Here is a 15,955-nt window from a genome sequence, read left to right as displayed (position 1 = left end):
CATCAAATTGCTGAATTGTTTTTTAAGGATGGAGATACAAGACTCAAATAGTGCCGTGTCCACGAGGAAAAGTCACACGCCCTTTCAAAACGGATCGTTTCCAAACTACAACACATCTCATCTCCCACAGTTATCATCGCTACACACGTACAAACGCACAAAGGAGATTAAATGTGCATTTCAAAGTGCACTGTTATCTCCTTGTGTATGAGATGAGTTATTATTTGTACACTGTTGAGGGACAAAACAAAGGTCGTTTGTCAATGCCAAGTACAACCTGAAGCACAGAGTGAGTTTGGTTAAAACAGTTAGAGGGAACATTTATTAGAGGACATATTTGGTAGTTTCCAGCATTTGCAAAATATTTCTCTGAGCAAATATCTGTCTGTTGGTGTGTGTTTGTGCGAGGATGTGCGTGTGCATTAGCTGTCCCCCCTGTGGCCCGTTCATGTCAACCAACACCAGGGGCTCGTGACTGTGGCCACGGGGGGTCCACTATGTGCGAACTGGTTCCTGCAGGGGGTGTGAAGAGACCCCCTGATGGTATCAAAATATATACCACAGGGGGACAACCATAGAAAAACACCGTGCAGTTCTGTAAATTATAATCAGACGACATGGGTGTCTTCTTCTAGATATACACGATGACATTCTTGCAAAATGACGGTAGTTTCTGTCACTCCTGTTGGTTCTGAATACAAGATAGATTAGGGTGATTGAACAGGAGGGAATAGAAAAAAAGTGTGCTGAATTGTTCACGCGTGTCTTTTGTTCAGCAGTAATTCGTAAACAGTCTTCCGTCTGTATGAGGATACTGAAATAAACGTTGACTGACAACCATCACTGGGTGGAAACGATTGTCTGGAGAAGGAAGTTAGTCTTCTTGTTCTGGAGTAAAAGAAACATCCCGCTGTGCTGTTACTGTTATTAACGTTATGTCTCCATCAGTGGAGGACACCGGCCCTGTTTAGACTCAGCATTAACACGAGTCTTGGGTGAGCCGATCACAAGTGGACAGCAGTACATGTGTAAATGCTCCCAAGACGCATTGAGGACTAATTGAGATCCGATGGCTATTTTTCCACAAATCCACAAATGGGCAAAGAGGTGGACTGGCGGTGGAGCTGAGGCGGGCCCAGTTGACGTAGCAGAGCAGACAACTAGTGGAAAGCAACCTGAGACAGCATCCACCTGTCACTCAAAGTGACCACGCCCTAAATCATGCATAACTTTAAGCCTCAATATGATTTAGACAGGTGAGTTAGATAACAATTAACGTACAATTGTCATGAAGGGGGATATAAGCTGTAGAGGCCAAGACCATTGTGTGTACCAGGCTGTAAACACATGTATTCTTCACTCTTGGAGCCAGGGTGAAGAACACATGAACCACACTAACATTTAAAAATGAATTAGTGTACAAATATTGGTTTGTGTATTTTAGGGCCTAAAGCCTTAAAAAGTGAGACTGGCACACACACACATAGCGTGTAACAGCATTCTCCACATCATGAGGTGGTATGTGTCTGAAATGGGGGAAAGAATGTCTATGAGCCTAAAAGTAGGTAATAGAGGCTCAACATCAGAAAGCAAAATAAGTGAGAGAAAGATTAGAAAAGAAAGGTACAGTGGACAGAGGAGTTACACACAGACCTTGAGATTGCAAGAAAGGAAGAGAAATAATGTGAGAAATGTTAGTCAAAGACGAAAAGGAGACTGATAAGACAAGAATCTGATTAAGTTAGAGAGATGTACACAGAAAGAGATAAAAGTTAGCAAAATGCTATTAAAATAGAAAGATGAGAATATGTGGGAGGTGGAATTGATTGAAAAGGAGAGGAGATAAAAAGAAGGGGAAGCCGTAATGACAGAGGTAGAGAGAGCAGAGAGAAGAGAACGATAAAACCATCATGGGGAGTGAAGTGATGGAATGCATTCGGGCAGGAAAACAGACAAACACCAGAGCAAAAGTGGGGCAGTTGCATAATGTTTTAGATTGACTGCGGCCAAATATTCTCAATATCTGTTTGACTTCCCGTTTCTCTCGGTCTGTCTTCTCAGGAGGATAACCTTTCGAAAAACAAGGAGAAAAGCATCCTCAATAGAGTTACAACCATTTCTTTAAGACTTTAAATGAAGATTAGGCTACATGTTGGGACTTTAACAATGTACAACTGCTGTTTCCTTCTCATTCTCTTCCAGTCTCACTGCTCAGGCTTTCACGAGTCTCTCTTTCACAGGTAATGAGTAGTGGTGATAACAACATTGATGTGAGCTTCAGGTTAATTACAGGTAGAATAACCAATTAATGGTGGTGTGTGTGTTAAGTGGGTGTACATGCGATGCCTGTGTGGTAAAAGATAGGAGGCAAGTACCTTAGAAAACCAAACAGAGAGAATGAGTTCCCCTTTTGCTAGAATGCCAGACTATTATAGGTATCACATTTAAATGAACCGTCTTTGAAACAAATGTATGTGTTAAATGTGTCTGTTAACAGTTCACAGTGACACAGAAGACAGGATGTCTCTTCATTGTGGCAATTGGCTCTGAAAAACATGTTAAAACCTTGTCAAATTGGTATAATGTGAACTAAGAGTAGATATACGTTTAGTCTGCCCAAGGTTTGACAGCTACCTCTGACCCATCACGACTTTATCTGCATTTTTTGATTCACCCGCTCTAATCAGCGTTGTTTCCAGATGCAGTAGGCAGCTGTGTTCAACAAAAAAGTAATGTACGCTACCTGCCCATCACCAAACCGTGGACAAACGAAGTTAATGGCTGGGAAGATATTTCCCTCAGGAGTTGGTGGAGACCAAAAACGGAGCTATAAAGAGGGTAAATATTGGATAGGCAGGCCTCTGTCAACATGAAACCGGTGCTAATGACACATATTGGATGGAAATAGGAGACAAGAGCATTCAGTTGTGGATATGTTTCTTGCCATGAGAAACACACACTGTAGTACTATACGCCACCGAATACCCTACTTTTATCATCTACCTCCTTCTGACCCAAATCAGTCTTTACAGAAATCCACAGTACACAAAATATGCCACATGGCAGAATCTTGAATCGGCGCAGGTATCTGAAGGGCATTTGTTTTGTGACGCTGCCAAAAAAGCTGAAAGGGTTCAAACAAGGGACTGTGTAGATTAAACAGCCCAATTAATCTCTCCTCCTCCAGCCTCCCAAGCTCCAAGTCTAGACTTCAAAGCAGACAAACTTGAGCCACTTTAGTAGCTTTTTCTTTTTTCCCCTTTTACACTGCTGTGTGTGTGTGTGTGTGTGTGTGTGTGTGTGTGTGTCCTGATTCATTGTGGCTTATGGAAACAAGTAGAGTTACTAGTTATGAACCAGTCAGGGCAGAGACCAAAGGCTTCCTTTGTGTTCCATGTGATATGAAAATTACATCTGAAAAACACTTAACTGAAATATTTTTGTAGCTCAGGAAAGTAACTCGGAGGAAATACGGCCAAGTGCAAGGACTCCGTATGATGCAAGTATTCTTGTTTTTTTAAGGCATAGAGTACTAAACTTTGAAATGTTAAAAACAATCAAAGAAGCAGTGCAGAAAGATAGGATGGCACAGGAAAAGGAGAAATAAAAACAGAAAAGAGTAAGAGGAGGAAAGAAAAGAATCAGTATATACAGAAAATAATGGTTGCTTAGAATATCAGCAGCTTGAGGTATACAGTAAAGTGATAGACTCTGTAACCCTGACTTGAGTCAAACATCATACTGTCCCTCTTTTTTCACTGAATATGATGTAACAATATGAAAAACAAATCTGAAAAGTGTCATTTTTTTTAACTGGGTTGACACAAAAAGAGACCACTCGATGATTGAAAGGGGGACCTCAGAAATAATTGGGAAATTGTTTCTTTGTCGTTTCATTACAAATATCTACTATTTTCAGCAGCAAAAAAAAAGAGACAAGAATGACATTTATTTAGTATCTTTTGTGCCTTACACGGACTAACAAGGAGGAAGCTGGTATGTAAACAACAGAGCAGTAGTGTGCTAGGGAACAGGAATACACAGTGGCGTCTTGAGAGGAAGAACTAAAAGCCAAATGTGAGTCAGAGGACTTACAGCAGTTAAACATTTTAACAGGCACAAGCCTGCTCTTGGTGTGTGTGTGTGTGTGTGTGTGTGTGTGTGTGTGTGTGTGTGTGTGTGTGTGTGTGTGTGTGTGTGTGTGTGTGTGAGAGAGAGAGAGACTGGGTGTGTAAAGCCATCCAGACAATAACAAGGCCAGTGAGCTGAGCACATGGTCCGGGTGTGAATCTAAGTGTCCTACTGCCACCTATTGACTGAAGATGAAGCTGCTCTCCCCTCCCCCACACAGGCAGCAGGGAGATATAGTCTACACATGGCCTGTAATCGAGGGAAAAGACCAAAAACAGGGTCCGAAGAAGAAGAAAAGATGTAATAAAAGGAAAGAGATGTTTAACAGAGAGAGAAACTGATATTAAGACTATTACCCATCCTCTTTTTAGTACCTCAAAAACAACTTTCAAATCTCAGTAATACATCATCTATTGCTCAGGTCCAATTTTTCTATTCTTCAGCTTTTTTTATTCTCATTTGTTGCCTTTGCTTAACTCTTCACTTTACTCCGGTGGTCTGAAAGTATCTAAAACACTATCTTTTGTAGAGGGAGAAAACGCCTCACACAACAACATTAATGTTGCATGAACGTTAGAACCCATATACCTTATATTTCATATATTTTATGGAGTAATTATTCAGTATATGTGTGATGCAGCTCCCCTAAACTGTTAAGACTGTGTATAGAGCTGTAGATTTATTATAGGGCTGTTACATTTACAGCAGTAAAGAACACAGGGTTGTAAAATGGTGCATTTAAAGAGCGGCACTGTGGTCAGGACTACAGATGTTCGTAGTAATGCTGTTGATCACTCGAAAAACTATGTAAACAGCTCAAGATATACTATACATCTAGCAGTATAACATAATAGGGAACATTTAGTACCATGAAGACATATAGAGCAATACAGGGGAAATACTACAGTGAAAAGTATGGTGTTTATCAAAGGCTTTCACATATTTTGATATTGTGAAGAGGGGAGAGAGGAGAGGTGTGGACACAAGTTCACAGAGGACAGAGCAGATGGTGTCTGCTGGACTTACACAATCTTTCTCTCCCTCTCTCACACACACACACTCACTCTCACACACACACACACACACACTGGTGACATAATAGCAGCATGCCAGGTGTGCAGTTGGTGGCCTGCAGTCTGGCATTGACTGTGAGTTGTGAGTGTGTGTTCGTGTGTATGCCGTGCTCCCTTTGTGTGAAATGGGGCCCCCTATTCACGAGTCTCTGCTGCCAGCTTGGCACTAAATCACAGGACAACACGCGCACAAACACACACACGCACACACACACACACACACGTGCACGCGCACACACCACCCCGTGTTGCCTTTTTGTCCAGCCCGCGGAGAGAATGAAAAGAGGGCAAACAAGAAGACGGAGGCAGAAAAGCAAGTGAAAGATGAGGGCAGTTTATTTGAACTTTAAGAGAAAGAGACAAAGAAAAGATATTAAATATGGGACAAGAACGGGCGCAAGAAAAATAGACAATAACCGGTGTCTCCTTTCTTTAGTGCATCAGTGTCTCTCGTCCCACCAGTGAGCTGACTCAAACTGAGGATTTGCGCATACACACACGTGACATAAGACAAAGACACACACAAACAGCATCATGGCCATGCATAATGAGCAGTGGTAGAGGTGAGACTGCAGATGGGTTGTGCCCAAAACCTTGCTTGAAGAGACTGCCTGAGGAAACAGAGCGCCCGTGTGCGCGCGAACTTGAAACGCTCGTGTATAGCGTGAATGAGTGTGTTTAAAGCCAAACGAGTGGCAGTTACCAAATTGTATTCTTGGTATCAAGCTGGTAACAATAATGACACAAGCGATGAAATATTGACACAGAGACGAGGAGGGACAGAGATGGAGAGAGAGGGACAGCAGGCACAGGCAGCAAGAAGCCGACTGAGAGGTGGAGATACTCCATCTCAATTGCGTCTCCCTTGAATGAGAAACACAGCCACATACAACTGGTTTTCAATCACTCCCCTGCAACCTGCCATAGCAGCAGAACCTACACCACTGACCTGGTGCGGTAAGGTGTGTCAACCGACAACAAATACTGGCAGTCAAGCTACCTGTTGATAAATAGTGCACGGTTGCAACAGGACAGATCACCAGACCGTGTTGGGAGCCGATTGGCTCTTCGGCGTCTCTCCGGACCATGAAATAAATTCAACAACAACACATCTTTTTTTTTTTTTGAAGCAGACAATTTCTATCTACTACTTCTATGTAGTAGTTCTTCCTGTGCTTTCAAGAAAAGCACAGGAAGAACTACTATCATTAACAATGGCTCAGTCCCAATACCAGTGAGCCAGCATGCACAACACAGCACCCTGACACTGTCACACCTGAACTGAATGAGGCCATGATTAGTGTTATTAATTACACCTGCGTAAGTCAGAATGTCTGCTGTGAAAAACCCCAACTGAATTGACTACTGCAGCAACAAAAGGACTGCGTGGACTTTCACTGGGATGGTGTCATTTAATCATTAAAAAAAAAAGTCATTTGAGAAACGCTATGATCACAAAAATAAAATCTCCAAAGACTTCAATTTTATTCATAATGGTTTGTTGTCAAAGCGTATTAATTCAATGTTGATAAAGTGAAATAGTAAAGTATTAAAGACCAACTACAGACTAATCCACATCAAAGTCTCACAGTATTCTTAATATGTTAATAAAGAATTATACAGAAGTACCAAAAAGCTTCCCTGATTCTGTCAGCACAAGCCTCGTCTTCTGTACAGACCATTTGTTTGGATGTTTAACAAAAGATATGACTTGCATTGGAGGCTTCATGCGAACTCATTTTCAGTTTGAGTTGTATAAATGTAGTGGTAGTGGTGACATATGCTTGAACTCTGGTGTGTGTGTGTGCGTGTGTGTGTGTGTGTGTGTGTTTGAGAGTGAAGATCTGTTTTGAGTTTATTGGCTACACAGCAGCCAGATTATGAAAAACTGTTGCAGGAGTCTGAACTGTGCACAAAAGCACACATGGAGAAACTTCTGTCTGTGTGAAAAATATCAGCAACTTCTCGGGCTGGAGGAAATTCAGAAAATCCATTTTTAGCTTCTCCAGGAGAGCTTTCCCAGAGGACAACGAATTTGACTGCTTACACACACACACACACACACACACACACACACACACACACACACACACACACACACACACACACACACACACACACACACACACACACACACACACACACACACACACACACACACACACACACACACACACACACACACAGGGAATTCAAGTTAGTGCTTGCATGCTCAGCGTTTTTCCACAAGGTCTCTTCCAATAGACGGCACTTTGATCGGGGTGACTCAATTATGATCAATGTGCTCCTATCAATATTTCAGCTCTCTGCCTGAGTCCGTTTCCACTCTTCTTTCAATCAATCAGAGACAAATTAGAGCTGAGCTATCTTTTCATCCTCTTAACTTTATCCTCTTTTACTTTAAAAAAAAACAAACAGCCGGTACCATCAACAGCTACTGAACATGACCCTGTAAATCTTTGAAGTGACACATTGTACTGCCCTGCTCTCAGTAACCCAAAGCCTTTTCTCTGCTGCCGGGACGATCGACTGTCCTCAAAGGGTTCATTTACCTTTCTGCTCATCTAATCTAAAAGGTCTTATTCAAATTCAGCCACAAAACTTTAACACACAACCTGGAGGACCCACTGACCCCAAAGGGGACACTTCTTGGCAGCCTCATCCAGCCGTGTGTCACATATCTGCAGCAGCCGAGGTAAACAGGAGCCGACACCTGTCACAGATGTTGGAGCTAGCCAACAAGCTAGCCCACATATCTGTCTGTCACATGTCATCGAGCTGGAACCAGAAAACTAAGCAGTGTCCTTTCTGCTAATATCGGTTTTTGACACTGATGCCATCAGTCATGTGGAAATGAGAGGGGCAAAGCAGATGGTATCTGTGAATATTGCCTTCAATGAATTGTGGTTACATAAAAAAAAAAAAAGGCTGAATAAGATTTACAACAAAAAAAGCGATTATAGAACCAGTTTCACGTGCTAAAAAGAAACTCATGCTAGTTGTTACACACATTACATTCTCACTGGCTTTGCTTAGAATCTAGTACATCAAACGTTTTTAGTTTTTTCTTAAATAAGGGAGCAGAGCACCAGCTGTCCAAACCCCCCAAAAGAAAAGCAATACTGATGATACGCGGTTTCACTTGTGTTTGTCATGATGCCAACACTCGCTAGAGCCCAAAAATCAAGCTGTGTCGAGATGGCTGAGACGCATTATGCACACTAATGGAGTGTGTCATGTGGGAGTGATAGCAGTGTGTCTGTAGCTATGGGGCGTCACGTCCTGTTTTAGATGGGGCCATTTCAAAAACACCCAAACTGACGGTTTAAAATGACAGGGCGACAGCCACAATGGGGGTTTGAGGACCACAACAAAAATAGAGTTCCCTCGCTCTGTCGGACTGGCCCCTCGTCTCCTGTCACGTTTCTCAGGCGGCCTCCGTGTTTATAGGACAGGTTCCAGAGGTTTCAGCCTTTTTAAAAGATGCTTTCAATGTGAAACACAAATGTTAGTGAAAGAGAAATATGAATATTATAGTTAAGCCTGGTACTGCAGTGTATTGGCTGCTCTGTAATGGGCATCAGAAACACCTCATGAAGCATGTACGGTTGGATTCATGTTTATTTAGTCCCCAGACAGACCCCCCCCGCCCTTGCTTAATTATAGGCTTGGTCACACATCACATGACCACTGAGAAAGTTGCTGCTCTCCTCTGATGAGCATTTTTGTCCAACATTGTTTAAGGCACAGATGATGTGAAGCTTTTAAGAAGTTAAAATACAAAAGTTTAGACAAAAGAACGAGGGCAGAGGGGAACAGCGATGAAGTTAGGACTGAAAAGGGCTGAGAGAGAGAGAGAGAGAGAGAGAAAGAGAGAGAGAGAGAGAGAAAGACAACAGGAAGAAGTGAGAGAGGACAGAAGTGGTTAGGAAGAGTATGAAGGCAGGAGATGTTGAAGTTCAGAGGACTATGTCAAAAGTGAGGAGGAGGAGAACAAGACTGCTGGAGGTTGTTTACCTTTCATCTACTGTACTCAACTCATGGAGATGATCTGCCATCTCCAGAAGTGCTCACCCAGAGGAATATGGTAAATATTTCTCAACTTAAAGCCGTTTCACGTAAACCTAACGTTACACACTTCTGTGCCAACACACAGTCCAACCCACACTCAATCCCATGTCTCTGTCACGCACATGAACCCCACACTCCCCACCCATACACACCCACAACCTTGTCATTTTCTATGACATCTCCAGCCTCCATTACCTGCATACATTAACAAACCTCTCTGATGTTAAAAATTATACATTTGAATAATTCAGATTATTTTAAAAGCTGTGCACTCCTTCACTCTCTCTTTTTTCCAGATGGAAAGAGAGCTATTTACCTCAAATCGCATTTGAATAAATCCCATAAATCCTTTCAAAGTTCCTTGGGATAAACCAATCAAATACCCCCAACGCCGGCTGACTGGCCAATCAAAATTAGCATTCATACTTGCAGCCTTTTTTTTTTTTTTTTTTTATTCAAAAGACATCAAATAGCAAATCAAATTGCAGCGCCTATTTGTGAGGCTCAATTTGTTTGAGATAAGAAAAATGTGGCTAATAGAGTGAGAGTGAGAGAGAAGAAGGGGCATCGCTGCGGTGCCATAATGTAATTCCAAACCTAACAAAAATATTTGATGGAGTAAATAGCCTTTGGTTTATAAATGTGGTAGATGATTCTATTTGTTTAACAAAAGAGGAATACATTATATGTGACACACAAAATATACATCAGAAGGGTATGGACGCCCAAAGATTTGTGAGTGAAGTTTATAAAGAATGAAGAACACAGACATCAGTCAGTATCGGTCATTCCTTCTGTCTGCTTCGTCTCAGCCGGCAGAGAGGTTTACTAAGAAAAGGCTTTTGGCCAAATGTTCATGCTGTGCTTGTGTTAAGATTTTCACAGATGTATTGATAAATGATTGGCTTTTACCCGCAACTATTTTATTGCTGTAGAGTAACAGATGTAGTTAACCGTGAACTTGAATATCCTTAATGTCACCGGGTTCATTTTCTCTATGTGTGTGTGTGTGTGTGTGTAGTTGGAGGAGCTCAGCCTGACAGAGAGAGCAGAGCAAATGCGTGCTGCAGCATTGGAATAAATTACATCAAATAAAAAGTACCAATAACGTCGGCTATTTAGCACCGGGGCCCGTGTAATACTGGGTTTCAGAACGCATCCCTACCTTCAGAGAACGTAAAACGTGTTCATTCTGGGCTGCTGTAGAAACATGGCGGTGCAAGACGACCTGCTCACTACGTAGATATAAATGGCTTTTTCTAAGCTCAGGAAAACATAACGATTCTTAGTTTTGGGTGATTACACACTGATTGAAACATAGTTATGAATATTACATTCACTATCTGCCAGTAAAACCCCTTAAATGTTTAAATGTGTAACAACTTAAACACGTGTTTTGTAATGTATCCACCTTAGAGAGGAATAGAAAGATACTGAAACCTCATCTCTCTCATTACCCATCTACATGTCACTGTCTTATTCCAACTGTCTGTGAATCGTGACAGGCGGTAACCTCCAGCTTCCTCTTTCTCTGTTTTGAAAACAACAACTAACCGTCGCTGACATTCATGTTTCCTGCGTTTTAACAGATTACACACACACACGCGCACACACACGAACACACACCCTTTATATCTGATCTCAAAACTGAAGCTCTGTGTTCTACAACTACAGTTAACCAACGTCAAGTCCACCGTTTTTACATGAACATGCAAATTGTTTTGAGTAAATGTTTGTTTGATAACTAGGGTTAAATGAATACATGTATTTATTCATTCATTTAATGAATATTGTCTGGGGTTGTCATGGAAGCTGGACCTGAATTTTACCCAAATCTTTATGTTACCCAGACAGTAGTACAGACACCGTTAGTCACACAGCGCAGGCTTACCAAAATAACAGTATGCCCCGCAACTTTTCTCAAACAAGTGTAAAGGGCAGGTGTATCTTCACCCTGCACCGTCACCCACATCGAACATGTGCACACACACACACACACACACACACACACACACACACACACACACACACACACACACACACACACACACACACACACACACACACACACACACACACACACACACACACACACACACACACACACCACGGTTCAAGCAGCTGGTGAGTTTGCCCTTGACTGCCCACCCCCGGGCTCTGCAGTGCCATGGATGCAGCTGTTTTAAAGAGTTCTGAATGGGATTTAGAGAGCAATGTCCTTGTCAAGGGTATATTCTGGTTTTTCATTACCAAGATATAAACTGAGTCTGTGTTCAGACCGACAATAGCTGTGCTTAGTAAAGCTGATCTTTGCTATTACTATAAGAGCACTGTCAAACATCGTGCAACTACTTGTGTATTGATCAAATGTTTAAGCATCCATACCAGGTGGAATACCTCGTATCAAGTAGCATTCTCATTAGATTTGTTCCAGAAGGGATTTGTATTTATACATGCTGTTTTTTAGGTATTTATCTGTAAGAGCACAATTGGAGGGAGTCTGAGATGTCAATGACTGCTTCACTGTAATTGTTGTGTTCATGATAATAAAAGAAATTGACCATTGAGCCAATTCCTTAAATCACAGCTGTGTTCCTGCCACAAAAGGAGTTTCATTAAAAGTAGGGTATCAATAAAGCACATATACAGGGATGAGGACTTGTTTACTGACACTGAATAAACAAGTTGTACATTTAATTAGGCTTAAACAGCTCTTCTAACACACTCATGTTCAAATTGAATAGGTCATAAAGACCCGAAATGTTGCATTGGACATTGGTTTCTAATCCAGTGGAGAGAAAAAGAGGGAAGATGGCTCTGAACTTCATATTTATGTAATGGTTTCAGTGCATGCTTTTACAGATAAATCCCTTATAAAATTCAACCAACTTTTAGAAAAAGTCATGGACGGATAATATGCTGTGTATAATAATTACTGTGGAAGTGAGATTTGTCTGATAATGTGCAGACTTGACCTTGACCGACCCGCCTGGGGCATGGTCTGCTGTGCGATTAGGGATTCTGGGAGTCTACTCTTCAGGAACAGATGCCAGTGCACAACAGCTGTTCATCTGGCATCTTCTCTCCAAAACCCTCGTCATCTTTTATCAACACCTTTAATAGCAGCACTTCTCGTCCCACAGCAAATGAATCAGGATTATCAGTCGGTATATTCGGACATTCCATGACCCTAATTGTCGTTTAAGTATCGTTTTTGAGAGAAGACTGTGAGAAGATCGTGCGTATTGACAAATACCCGTAATTCAAACTTGTTCAAATTGTGACTGTGTCTGTGAGTGGGCATGTGTGAGACGGATCATGTACTCACCCTGGAAAGACTGGCTGGCTCTCTCCACCAGCTCCTCGATGGGATAGCTGGCTAGGTCTCCTCTGGCATGCTTCGTCTTGCAGTAGGTACACGCATTCAGACACCTAGGCACACAGGAACAGACACATGATGAGAGGAAGTGATGGATGCAGAGAGCAGTATTCTATACTATACAGTATAAAACTGAACCCAAAAATATGAAAATGTTTGTATTCTTTGTTGCATGCTTAAGGCATTCAAACTTCACAAAACAATGTGAAAATGTGGCTACATCTGATATCAACAAGTTGGAAAGCTAATTTAACTTCATTTATAATTCGTATGATTACTTCTTGTACTACACTTTTCTGGCAATAAACTCCATGTTATTAATTTGCTTCTGATGAAAAATGTCTCAAGATTGACCGATCCAGCCAATAATATTTTCCCTTGAATCAACTGAAATGAACGGTGGAAATAGGAGGGATTGAGGAGAACACGGTGAGTACACAGATAGATTAATAATGTTTATCATGTTTTAATGAAATCTATTCATGCACTCTTTCCCAATAGAGCAGACGCTGGAGAAGAAAGCAGGGAGTCAACATTGTCCTTTCTCTCCCGAACTGTTTAGAAGGACTCCAGCTAGCTCCAAAATAACCGTGGACAGCTGTCTGCTACACCGAGGCGAGCAATGGAAAGATTAGACTCAATACACGGTTTTGTTTTACAGAAAGTAGAGAAGCATAATTCAAATTGACCGTGAAAGGGAGGGAGTACGACTATGAAGCAGAAAATTTAAGACGGAGAAACAATTAAACCGAAAAAAGGAGAAATACTGCCTCCCACCACATCTAGAAGCACGGCATGGAATAAACTCTAGGGGAGTCTTTGTTCAGGATGAAGGGGGCTTTTATTCAAGAGTTGTCTGTAAATCACTACTGAAAAGAAGAAGGAGGGCCACTGTTAGAAGGGCTTCTTGTATTTACTCCATTAGGGTTTTATTTCTGACCTCCAATTTGTTATACTGGGTTAAAAATATACACTGTTGGTACCACAGTGGTTTCTTTTCACTTACTTTTTCACTGTTGGCTTAAATTTCTGGCTACAGCTCTAGTTTGTTGCAGGAAAATGCTGTTGGGTGAACACGAGTTAAACCCTATAAATTAGTTAAACGTGTGTTTTTGGGGATCATAATTCTAAAAAGAAAAACAAGACCCACTTTCTCATCATTTATATTTGCCATGTGTATTCATGTATGGTGCAGAAATAGTAGCATTTTGCACCTATAGCTTCAACATTTGTTATTTTTTGTATAACAGTTGAGGATGAAATGGAGCAAGGCCTGCCAAGTGAATACCAGCAGTTATGTAAAAAAACAAAACATCACATAAGTAAAATACAGCATGTCAAGTGGTGTTTTCACTAAATAATAAGCCCCATACTAACCAAACTGTGACCATTGTTGGACCACAGTCCAGCTACTCATAAAGAAAACAACACGACCATCTTTTAACACAGCACCAGTAATGTTGACAGAGAATCAAGATCAAAAGCTCCAATTTATCGTTATTGAAAGTGTAACAATGTTGAATTTGGTCTGGTGTGGAATGTATACACTCCAGTGCTGTGACTAAAATGCCTCACTAATGATTAACAACCAGAATGCTGTGATGTAAGGCAGCTAGTGTGAGACTATGAAATCAGACAGTTTGTAGATAACAAGTGTTAAGTATCTGTGTGTGACAGACTCATGGAGAAATATCACGGATTCCCCAGAAGATCAGCGCATAAAAGCCAGCAACACAGAACTCAGGGTTAGAGTAATAAGGCCATCGGTGCATCCTCATAGTGTCCACCACTCAATGAAAGAAGTCTTGTAGCCGCTCTGGGAAGAAAGCGAAACAAAAGCGAGACAATCAGCGCCCACGGCCGACCAGCAAAGCCGGACCTGCTGGACCAAATGCCACCGAGAGAGGAGTCATCTGCCAGGGTGGAAGTTAAACGAAGCAGGACCTAAGGCCATTCAACCACACTGTCTGCTCCTGGCTCATGTCCGGTCGCAGGAACATGCAGGCTAACCCAGCAGCGGGAGGTCGGTGACCGTTGTGCCCACATCTTTACAGAAACATGGCTGTATTGTGGCATCCCGGATCAAGCGGACTTTGAGGGCGGACAGCAGGACTCCGTGGGATGAGAGGAGGCAGACTCTTGTGTTCACATCGATGATGGTTGGCGCTCAAACGACGTCCAAGTAGATGGACAATGTTTCTCTGATGTGACGATGTCAGCCGTATTATCTGCCCAGAGAATTGTTTTGTTGCTGCTCCTAAAAGTCCCCCGGATTCCTTTTTTTATTTTTTTATTCACCACAAGAATTCACTTCTGTTTAGTCACGTTTGTCTCATGGAGCAAATGGGCCACAACTGCATTTTGTTGTGCAGCCCTGTGTTGCATAATGACAATACATTATCCTTGAATCCGAAATGTATTTCCCAGAGGAAAGGTGACTTGAGACTATTCTTCTACGGTTCACATTCAGATACTTGTGCACATTCACACCACTGCCCGCTACTGTTAGATACTGAGCCGATCAACAAAGCAGCAATGCAATAAGGTCTAAGGAGCCTATAGGTTTTTGAGCACTCTTTAAATTCATCATTTTGAAAAACAAGTGAAACACCAGGAGCATCTTTACATGTCACCAAGAAAAAAACCCAGCTCCACTTAACTTAGACGAGAGCTATCTATCCATCTGTCCGTCCATCTCGCCCTCTCAGGCTATTGCTTATCGGCGATGAGGGCACTAAAGATGGCAGCTAGGTCAGAGGACCTAGCTGTGGAGAAAACAAAGACAGATGGGGCCCTGCATGTGCACGCAAACACACACACATGCACCACCAGGGGGTCCATCCATCCTAATGTGATCAGGCCCAGCTGAGTGGATCACACCAACATTAATCTCAAGAGACAGTCAGTGGCCTGCTCGGGTGTGTGCGCTTTCATCAATTATGTGCATGTGTGTCCATGTGCCTGTGTGCTGCCGAGCATTAGTCCAGTATCACAACAACGCATTAGCAGTTTCGACCTCACCATCAGCCGAAACAGATTGCGACAACGAGTCAGCACCCTGAGACTGACGGTGACTGAAGGGGAGGAGTGGTGTCCCTCTGACACACACACACACACACACACACACACACACACACACACACACACACACACACACACACACACACACACACACACACACACACACACACACACACACACACACACACACACACACACACACACACACACACACACACACACACTCTCTGTGCTGTGTATTCAAGTTGTGCTGAGCTTCGGTTCCTTAATTCTGGTCAAC

At 42.2% G+C, this 15,955-nt stretch overlaps 1 protein-coding gene across 1 annotated transcript in view; it reads right to left on the bottom strand.

Annotated features, from left to right (window-relative positions):
* Nucleotides 1-15,955, bottom strand: part of cdkal1 (CDK5 regulatory subunit associated protein 1-like 1) — a 205,723-nt gene that overhangs the window by 107,250 nt on the left and 82,518 nt on the right. Inside the window, exon 8 of the mRNA XM_079164177.1 lies at nt 12,604-12,707. Coding sequence (XP_079020303.1) covers nt 12,604-12,707 — 104 coding nt within the window. The remainder of the gene's footprint in view (nt 1-12,603; nt 12,708-15,955) is intronic.

The sequence above is a fragment of the Pholis gunnellus genome (assembly GCF_910591455.1).
Source record: "Pholis gunnellus genome assembly, chromosome: 8".
NCBI lineage: Eukaryota > Metazoa > Chordata > Actinopteri > Perciformes > Pholidae > Pholis > Pholis gunnellus.
The sequence above is the reverse complement of the archived record's forward strand: the minus strand, read 5'-3'. Positions and strand labels throughout refer to the sequence as shown.